The 11,137-nt window shown below is 38.0% G+C and overlaps 1 protein-coding gene across 15 annotated transcripts in view; it reads left to right on the forward strand.

The window, feature by feature from the left end:
• The window catches only part of EYA4 (EYA transcriptional coactivator and phosphatase 4), a 157,141-nt gene extending 151,647 nt beyond the window's left edge, over positions 1-5,494 (forward strand). For all 15 annotated transcript variants that reach the window (XM_084513340.1, XM_084513332.1, XM_084513343.1 and 12 more), the window contains one exon: positions 1,385-5,494. In XM_084513340.1, coding sequence (XP_084369466.1) covers positions 1,385-1,465 — 81 coding nt within the window. In that variant the 3' untranslated portion in view covers positions 1,466-5,494. The remainder of the gene's footprint in view (positions 1-1,384) is intronic.
• Positions 5,495-11,137: the final 5,643 nt, after the last annotated feature.

The following is an 11,137-nucleotide window of genomic DNA, read 5'->3' on the forward strand; positions in this document are numbered from 1 at the left end:
AAAAAGAAGACAGCAGGGGTTTGACATGAAGGTTGGGTGCTTATTTTCACTGTTTTAAAGCAGTGAAAACAGAGTGGTTTCAAGAGAAATGTTACAGAGAATGTGGAAAACCATTAAAAGGATTGTGAAGATTTTTTGTTAACATTAACAAAAGTATGTAGGTAGCTGGAGAAAATATGATGAATTAACAGTTTTTAGAAGCAAACATTAATAGTTTGCTTCATTTGCATCAAGAAAGACACATCTGTAAATGGAAAAAGAAAACAGCATACTGATTGTGCACCAAATCTGTGTTTCTAAAAATTATAAAAAAAAATTAAATCTGGAAGGATTGTTTCCTCATCTTACAAGCAAAAGTCTGATCTTCACCAGATAAGTTTTCATGTTCAAAAAGATGAAAATGGTAATAATTTGAACTGTATTTCATAGTATGGGCCCTGAAAATGTTCAGAAAAGTGAAAATTTTTGCCTCAGGACATCTGCACAGGGCAGTTTACATAAATATCTTTGTCCTAGCAGCAGTAAAATTAAGCGTATTTTTAGTAGTAAGTTTTTACAATGTAATTAGAATTAAAAGAAAATGAAAATATTTGAAATGCTCATTCCAAATGGTTCCTTGATATAGGTACAGTACTGGTGATGGGTCTTTCATAGTTTGTGCTAAACTAAGGTGGTTGGATTGTGTACTTTCCAGTTTGGCATGCTTTTTTCATAGTGTTGGCTGTATTGCATGAATAGATACAGAATTCAGAGGGACGGATGCCCATTACAAATAGATCTGAACAGAACTTGAACTGAACAGAACTGAACAGAACTTGAAAGTATAATTTTTATTGTAGCCTGAAAAATTGCTGAAAGAATAGTGCATATACCTGCACTATACACTGATGCTTTTTGTAACACACTATCTTCTTTTAGAAACTGAAATATGCTATTTCCCCCCCCCCCCTTTTTTTTTTCTCCTATAAGGATAAAACTGTAATTTAACTCTGTTTTAAAGTGTTGTGTGTGAACCCTCATTTAATGAAAGTCCTATAACTTCATCAGATGAGCTTGCAAAGTATAACAAGTGGAGCAGAAACCGTTAATGCTCCTTTGTATGGGTTTCCATGATAAAAATATAGCAAATAGCCCTTCATAAATAATGGGCTCTTTCCAAAGACACTATTAAGAAAGACTGTCTAATTATTTTACTTCCAGTTGAACTATTAACATCAGATCTATTTTGGCCTGATTTTTGTCAGTACCTTACTAGCAAAAATCAATCCTAAAACACAGTGGTGTAAAATCCATGGTGGTAATCTGACTAGACTTGTTATCAGACACCACCCTCTGTCATAGCATTCATTGTTCCTGACCTTTTTCCCCCCTCTGATAAACACAGCACAACATGCCTTTCTGGAGGATATCCAGTCATTCGGACCTCTTGGCTCTCCATCAAGCACTGGAACTAGAGTATTTGTAACTGTGTTCTAAAGTTGGCGATCCTTTTTATATATATATATATTTCAAGTACACTGAAATTTTATGTGTGATTCAGTGCCTCTGGCTTTACACATATGAATTGTCTTAAGAAGGGAAGAAATATTTGGAATTAAAAATTCCAAATTGAAGAATTCAGATTGCTGAATGGAGTTAAAACATTAGTGCTACGTAAGGAAGCTCTATGGTCTTATATATGCAACGTTTTTAAATGAATTAAAACTGTGGAGGTTGCTGGTACACACCAAATGAGCCCTGACAGGAGTGAACAAAGGACTCAAACTGGCAAAGCACCAACACGCGTTTTCCAACCGACAAGGTGGTGTTCAACAACATTCCTCAAAATGGGATATATTCTCAGCACTGAGGTTTGAACCAGACTTTAGCCTACCTAACCCAGAAAATCTGAATTGGAATGCACTCAGACTGTATAATGACAATCCTGTCTAGACCTGTAATTTGTGTAAATTATTGATGAAAATAATTTACTGTGACTTTATTAGCAGCTGATTTTGGAAGTGGATGCAATTTTTCTTTCTTTTTTGGGGGGACAGGGGAGGGAGAGGGTTATATAATATTGTCTCTTTTATAAGTTTGGCAAACAGAATGTGCATAATGATGTGTTGTGCCTTAAAGAAAAGACTGTGTTTGTGTGTTATAATGTAATTTTGGTTAAAAACTATGTAGATAAACAAAAAAACAAAACAACAAAAAAAAAGATTTTGTGATAATTTTTGACATGACCAAATTTGAAATTCAAAGAAATCAAAGAGCAGGGCTGCACCAAAGCATTTTTGTTGCAGTAAGAAAAAAAAAAATAAAGGAAAGTTTGTGTTTTTATTTGGATTCTCAGTAATTCCATTGATTGTTTGAGGAAAGTTAAGAGTATGTTGGGAGGTTGATATTGGGGACCGCTACCTTGAAAGCTAAAAAAAAAAAAAGTGTTTAACACCTTCAGCATCAGTTCTTGAGTCTCTGATGAGAGCGCTAAGAGCCATATTCGTGAATTACTTAGTCTGCTGAAAGCCATACAGTGAGTACATCTGCTGTGTATGAAAGAACAAATTCCCACCCAGCAGAAAAAGGTACCTAGAGATCACTGGTGGCATTACCAGAGCGTGAAAATGCGGTATTAAGCACAGATAAGGGATAAAACACGAGTTCCTTAGAAAGAAAAAAAAATCCCAAAGAATCTCTTACCAGTCAGATGCATAAATTATTCTACATTTAGTATATTCAGGATCAACACAGGCTGCTGGAATTGCTGGCATTATGACATTGACCCTTTCAGGAGCACAGTCTAGCTTGGTAAATATAACAGCATTTTGGTGGCTTTTCCATTGTGTTCCACGTAAATTTGTCTTCTGTCTTGGGTCAACATGATTTTCTTCACCTATTTTTGATTACACAAGAGTAATTCTGTGATTACACAGAAGCAACCCTAAGAGTCTTTGAATCCAGAAATTTCAATAGCATGTCAGATATATGAACAGCAGATAAGGAAGGGATTTTTAATGAAGAAATATTGAGAAATATATTACCTTAATTTTATTCATTTCTATTAATAATTATGGTCCACATGGTGATAATTACCTTGCAAGTTTTGAACATGCTGCCTTTCAGCTTTGGAAAATGAGCAAGCTCTGTATTTGACACAAGGTCCCTAGCATCCTACATGCAGCTTGAGCACTCTGAAGAAACTACAAGTGGTTCATCTCTCATTGCAGAAGAAGGAAACTGATTTTTGGTGTATATCACTGTACATCTAGATGCCTAAGGTTTCCTGTGCTATGAGTGTGCAAGAGATGTTAAATGCAAACTCCAGAATGCTTACACAAACACAGTAGTCAGCACTGAGATGTTCTTCCATCTATGTGCTGTGAAGCACGTGCTGTGAAGCCAGCATATGTCTAGTCATCAGGTATTAAACAAATTTCATCTTTGTTGATTGCATGAAACTTATTTGGTAGGAGAAAGCCTAAAGCCATTAAAAGGCCAATGCAAAACTCCTTTATAATTTCATAAAAATGGAATTCTTTGCTGCTTTGGAATTTGATATACAAGTCACCAGACAATGAACTAATGATTTGTTATCACTGGAAAGTATGAAACCATCAGATGAGACTAGCAACATATAAAATCATTATACTCTAGCTACTTGGGTGATAGATTTGTGTGTCCAACAAGTAAAAATGCCAAATACCTTCTTTAAATATATAGTATTTGCCTATTCAAATTTGGCCTAAAAGTACATTTTCATAAAACCTGTGGTACCAGCTTTTCATAGTCTTTCAGGTGAGGAAAAAATGGGTTTCTACTGGAATAGGAAAAATTTTCAACAAAAAGCCCCGCTCAAGTTCCAGCATCAGAACATTGCATGAGAATCTCTGCATAAAAGTTTTTGTTTTAAAAAATAAAATAAAAAGTAATAATTGGTATGGTGAAGTAGCTTATATTTATTTTCCTTTTTCTTTTCTTTTCTTTTTTTTTTTTACAAGTGATAGTGTTATTTAAATGCATGAAGCAATTTTATTTCTTAAGTTTTGTTTTGTTTTGTTTCAGTTTTTCAGTGTTCTTTTCCAAATCAGAAGTAAAAACAAACAATAACCAGCAACAATTATTAGTTCTTATAAAAGGTTTGCAGTAGAGTTATGTTCAACTCTCCATGGCAGGTACGGCTCAATTAATATACCGGACTTTCAGAGAGGAGATAGAGGCAAAAGGAGGGAAATTTTTCAGAACAAGACAAAGTTCTGATTTTAATTTGGATTCTGTGTCTTAATGTAGGAGAAGTATAAAGATGAAAAATCCACAAAAATGCACCAAAAAAAAAAATCAAAGATTTATCTCAAAAAACCTTCATAATCTTAAAATTCTAAAGCAAAATTTCAGAATACAAATACTCTCTTCCTATGCAAAATTTGTTATATATATCTTTGAATGAAACTATGTTTTGTAAGACTGCCTTGTAGAAAGAACTTACTCTGATAATAATAATATACTGCATGAACTATACAGAGGAGAAAATAACCAAGGCAGAGTTGTAGTCATGTGAGACTGTTTCAGATGGGCCTGAGTAGATTAAACTGAAGGTTGGTCATTTTGACATTGAGTGCATTTTAATTCAACAGCATATTCATTAGAAACTGCCTTCCATTCATCCTCTCCTGAATAACCAAGATTGAGCACAATGTCATGTTTGCAAGTATTTTGTGCAAATGAAGTATAGGATATAATGACTTTTGCTGATTAGCAGTTTTCAGTCAGTACAGAATTTGAATGTTCATTAGGCATTTGAATAGTCAGCTTGCAGAATACAAACACAGTGGGATCGCAGTCACAAAGTATTAACATAATAGATATATAACTCCATGCAGTTCAGTATATCAGTAAAAGAGGAAGCAAAAGCTAAAAATGATTTTTCTTTTTAGATGCCTATGGAGATAGTGAACAAAGGTATAGGTGGCAGCTAGCTCCCAGAACTGATTTCACTAGAAGCAGCAGTGTTTACATCCACAGTAGATGCAGAGTATATTCCAGTGCAAGCACCGACAATAGAGATGCCAACCCAAAATCCTGTATACAAGCACACATAATATCAGAGCAGGTGAAGTCCCACAGCCAATCAGAACTGCAGAGTTTATGAGAAACATGGACTTGGCACGCAATAGCAAGTCTAGAGTTTAGCTGTGAGGGTGTATCCAGATCCCGGGTTTTGGTTCAAAAGTCATCTCTACGAGAGTGATACCGATACCATGCATATGCTTTAAATGAATATGGTATTTAGTATCTCTGAAGAGGAGCTGAAGTGACATGAGCCAAATCCCAGCAAAAGCAGCATTTTTGAGATATAATTGAAGGCAAGGGTCTCTGTCATGTATTAGAAGACTATAGTTTATTAGGGCCTACATAATTTAAGAAAATGTAAATTAAAATTAAAAGCTTGTAAAATGATGTACATCTTTACTATTTCTCAATAAACACACTTGGAAATGTTATTTTCTGCACTATATTATGTTGTAAGATGTTTAGTTTGTGGTTGAAATCCTCAGTACATGATACCTCTTATGGGAACTGAATGTGACTTTGAACTCTTAAGTATGTCCATGATATCTCAGTGATCCATGTAAGGAACAACTCCATGACCTTGTGGTCTGGTAAAGACTGGCTTCTCTGTGTGCTGTTTGCAAGGTGCAGCCTTTGTGGGGAACTGAATTTTCCTTACCAAGACCAGTAGATGTTTTGTTCCAGATTGCAGCCTGAGAGACAATGTGTTGTTTTTTTTTTTTTTTTTTTTGTGATAGCCTGGGGACAAAATACAGTACCAGTGTGAAAGCCTAGACATATAACACATTAATTTAAATTCACTTACCAAGTCACTTACTAGTGCTATGCTAATATCCTTCTTATGGACCACTACTTCCAAAGCATGGGCTGTATGGGAGATGGACTGAGCTACTGAGGAGCAAGTGGGCATTCCAGTCAAAGCTGAGCTTCGTGAAACTTTGTATGTGTCTTTGAGAGTGGTGCTTCATGTCAGGTGCTGGCCTTGGCTTGCAGGATGCAGTGCCGCTGCAGTCTGCTTGCACAGGCTTTAAGGCAGTCACTTCAAAAGCAGGGCTGCAAGATTATCAGCACACATAGATGTGACATTACAGTCTTGGAAACATCGCAAGTGGCAGATCCTCAGTAACCACAGTTCTTCAACCACAAGAGGCAGACCACAAACAGATTTTTTTTTCCCAGGAGTTAGATTAAAGCATTTCTGTTACACAGACAACTGTTTTCTGTGTAAAGATTCCCAAGTGATGACAAAGACACTGTTTTCTCTGATAAACTGTTCCTTTGTTTAATTTTAATGGCTATGCTCTCTCAGTGTCTATTAGTAGACAGGGTAAAAGTTATGTGTTATTTGCAACATTATATAGATGACTGTGGCTATCTGGACATGGCACAATACGGAAAATGCTTATTGACAAATAAAAACCTTATAAAAATGTGCATATTTTCAAGTGAATTAAAAATATGTAATAAATTTCTTCATGTTTACTGGTTACACTGGAATGTAATATGCATCTGTGGGTACGTGGTACCTTTGCCTTCAACTCCAATTTCAGGAACCAAGAGGAAGATACATCAAAAATAGAGTGGACAAAACATTAATAAGACCCATCTACTGAGCAGACTGATACACTGTTAACAGTAGATTTAACATTTCATCTCTCAGATGGGTTTAGATGTAACTCTGGAGAAGAGAAATAAATATTCAGTACCACTTTAGAAGACTGAGTGACTAAAAATTGTGGGAGATTTCAGAACTTTTCCCTTTTAAACATCAGGATTAAAAAAAAATATAGATATTTGGGGCTTCAACATTAACAGTTTCTGTCTAGATTATAGCACAGCATTAGCCTCATTTCTCATTGTTCTGAAACTCATTGTTCTCCATGACTGTAAATAGGTCCTGCACATGATAATTTGCAGCACTGAACCAAAGTAAAAATATTATACTGAGAAAAAGTATGGATGGAGAAATAACTTTTCCTCATTTGGGCGCAGAAATATTCCTTACAGTGAATAATGTAATAGGTATCCATTACCTATAGTGAATCTCCAAGGAAAAGTAAGCAGAAATTCAGATTGGAATTATTTGCTATATGTTCTTTCCATTGTTTGCTGATGCATATTATTGCTAGGGCATGCACATTTACAGATTACTTGTTTGATCCTTTTTCTCTTTTCCAAACAAATAATGGATACTGAAACATTTTGCAAGTGTTTATAAATTTGAGGGATTTTTTTCAGTTGCCAAAAGCCCAGTCAGTAGGAGAAATGATGACACTCAAAACATCTCAATAGTTTATTTTTGTCTGTTATTTTCTCTACAAGTTTCAAGACTTGATTTTCCAAAGATTGAGGCTCTGGCATGAAACCACCAATGAAAATGAAGAGGGATTTTTTTATTTGGTTGGGAAGAACACAGAGAAAGCACCAGCAAGTTTCACAGTTTTATTATTATTATTATTAATGTTGGATGAGCAAAGAAAATCCTTTGTCAAACAAAGCACCATTTCTCAAACTTCGCAGATGAGTTAGTCATCAAACATCCATCTAAATTAGAACTTTGCATATGCACTTCAATAAACATGAAGCAAGATTGCAGAGGAGTGTGAAGGACATGGATTTTAAGTGAACTAGGAGTCAGGTTGAGAATAGATTTTAATTAGACTTGCTTTTTCTGCTGTGTTCTCAGTGTCTGGGAAAATGAAGTACAGCAGAGGAGCAGCAAAAGGAAAATGATTCATTCATGTTTTTGAGGTTACTATACAACCTCCCATGCACCAGGAAGCACATACTTTTTCTACTATATATATTAAAAAAAAAAAAAGAGAGATATTTGGAAAATATTAGAATTTTTTGACTCATTGAAACCAAAATGTGTGCACATACCAACACTGATAAATGGAACATTTCCAGTCCTGTGTAGAGAAAGAGTGAATCAACAGCATACTGGATCAGACACAGAAAAAGTATGAACCATTACAGGAGCCTGGTGGCTGTGGATTTCAGATGGGATATCAAGCCTCTGATGTTTTTCCATCTCCTAATATACTTAAATCTTATCTGGGTTAGTATCTTCTTGGTTTCCAGTCTTCTGACTCATAAAGGTTTGGTCCCAATAGTGAACAGGAATGTTTCTGAAAACAGGGGAAAAAAAATATTTTTTTTTTAAGAAAAAAAAAAATAAAAGAAAAAGAGAAGAGAAGAGAAGAGAAGAGAAGAGAAGAGAAGAGAAGAGAAGAGAAGAGAAGAGAAGAGAAGAGAAGAGAAGAGAAGAGAAGAGAAGAGAAGAGAAGAGAAGAGAAGAGAAGAGAAGAGAAGAGAAGAGAAGAGAAGAGAAGAGAAGAGAAGAGAAGAGAAGAGAAGAGAAGAGAAGAGAAGAGAAGAGAGAAGAGGGGAAGGGAAGGGAAGGGAAGGGAAGGGAAGGGAAGGGAAGGGAAGGGAAGGGAAGGGAAGGGAAGGGAAGGGAAGGGAAGGGAAGGGAAGGGAAGGGAAGGTGAAGAAAAAGGAAGAGAAAAAGAATTCAAAAATAAATAGATAGATAGATAGATAGATAGATAGATAGATAGATAGATAGATAAATCTCTTTTCCCAGCTCTAAAGCCAGAACGCCTATTGTGAAGGCTTTTGGAAATAGAAAACCTCCCAGGCAGTATTTAACTACTGAGAAGCTATGGTGAGCTGTTTGGTTGCCTGCAGAGTGGGAACAGGCTCATAAGACATGGGAAGATACCAGCAAGAAAGAGCATTTTGCCTGTGCATTGTGGGGATCTCTCCTGTTTCACAGGAAAGACTTATTTGTGTTCTTTGTGCTCTGTACCCACACCCCACACAGCAGCACTGCTCCTCCGGCTGTCTACAAACTCTAGTCCATGGGTTTTCATCTGTTTGCTGCCTTGTTTCTCTGTTTTCACACCTCTCTGTTACCACATTGCTCATACCATAGCTGCTCTCTGCTGTCGGTGAGTGTGTTAGGATCCCAAATAGCCTTGAAAGTGTAGCAGCTCCTTACAGCTTTCACAGAGAAAAGAAAGAGGCTCCCAGTGGTCTTATGCCACTTGGGCTACCAAGGTGAGACCCCACAGCTCTGATTCCAGGCCTGTTTGGGATACTGGGGCTATAGGAGAGAGGAGCATGCATAGGACTAGCTGTAGGCAGCATCTTAGCCAGACATGCTGCTCTCCCTTTGATAGGCAGGGCTGCCAACACTTCTCTCTGCCACTCTGCTTACATCCAGTACAACTTGTAGGTCTTTTGCAAGAGCAGACCAACAGGAGATGCCATATACTTTCGCAGAGCCCCAGGAAGCAAGGTGAGCGGAGTTGTCTTTCCAGGGTGGGAACAGAAGCACAGAAGTGACCTTATGGGGTTTGTGGAAGAAGCACATGGAATAGATGTGTCTCCTTGTCAGTGGAGCTGAGGGCTGGTGTGTGGAGAATAGCTAGCTGGGTTAACGTGAGGACAGCACGTTCAGTATTGTGGGCCTTCCAGCCACCAAGCAACATGAAGCACCTCTTCCTTCCTCCTCCTCCTTCTCTGACTTTGGTGTTCCCTCTGCTGTTTTTCACTCTCATCTGTTCCCTTCTGTTCTGTCTGTGCCATATTTCCTGCCCCATGCTGTCCCTGAGGTGCCCATGCATGGTTGAGGGTCCCAGCCCTCACCTCACAGAGGCCCTGAAGTCCCCTGCCACCACCATAGACACCCACACCCAAATCAGGAGGGCACAGGAGGGATTATCTCCCTTGGTAGCTGAGTTGTTTGCTTTGTGCAACCCAAGGGGGGGGTCACCACAATTCACAATCACATGACATCTGCTGCACACAGAGATTTAAATAAATTAATTCTCCAGGAAATAGTTAATTGCTATGGTGAAACCTTAGTAACAATCAGGTGCAGTTGATTTAATCCCTTGCTATTGCAACACACTAATGGGCTATAAAGATTATTTTAATTCATATATATATATATATATTTCTCCTGGAATAAACAATTTATCCAGTGGGAATAGGCAGTGGTGAATGGGGGCCGAAACTGATATCTTCTGAGAATTTTTTTAGCAACAAACAAATATTCTCTTTCACTCATGCAGATTGCTGTCCTGTTGGTGACAGACGTGTATTACCCTGTGAAACTTGCTTCAGCATGAAAGCTATTGCTTCTGGTGGCAAAATCACTCCTCTTCCTGTGTGGCCTTCTCTGTGCCTTCTCCTGCTGTCTCCATTCAGTCCTGGTCTGTCCCCCTCAGACTGTGCTTTGAGTACAGAACTGGACATACTCGTCCAGCTGCAAGCCTAGTCCTTCCACACAACTCATTCCTTCTGGCAAGAGCTGAGATAGCAACAATCAAATGCCTTTTCCTTCCTCATCTATCCACAGGGTTTAGCAGGTGTATTCTGGAGGTACATGATCCCCTCGCCATTATTCAGGAGCCCTGTTGAGGGAAGGCAAGGTCCTTGCAGGTTGTCCCTGTTGCCCTCACCAGCATGTTGATGAGCAATGTCACGCATCTCCTTGCTAAGACAATTTGGTATCTCCCTGCCCCATCAGCCCTCCTTGCTTTTTTTTCTCCTCCAGGTAGACTGTCAGTGAATACCGCTGCCACATGGCTGTGAAGCATCAGTGGGAGATCTCTGCCTTTGTCTCACCAGCATGTCCTCATGAGCTTTCTATAATGCTGTCTTTACAAGAGTGAATCAGCTCCAAATGCTATCTTTCTCACACAAAAAACTTTTAGTGTTTGGTGTTAAGGGACAAACCATGTGTTACACTTCTTCAGTCTATGCAAAGGAATATTTACCAGAAAATCTTAATGACATCTGTGGCTAGCAGTCACTCATACTTAAAGAAATACAAGTTAAAAAATAAAAAGGGGGAGACAGGGAGAGACGGGGGGAGACTGTGGGGTGAGGGAAGGAATAGAGCCAAATGCAGGGGAGGGCTGCTCAGCTCAAACAGCACATCTACACTGATTTATGAAATGCAATCCTATTCTCAACAATTACCACAGGCCACTGACACTTGAGAGATGATAGAGGTAAGGTAATTACCAAAGTTTAACTTCTCCTGTTACTCACTGGGAACTAAAACAAGTTT

The sequence above is a fragment of the Aythya ferina genome, assembly GCF_964211825.1.
Source record: "Aythya ferina genome assembly, chromosome: 3".
Lineage (NCBI taxonomy): Eukaryota > Metazoa > Chordata > Aves > Anseriformes > Anatidae > Aythya > Aythya ferina.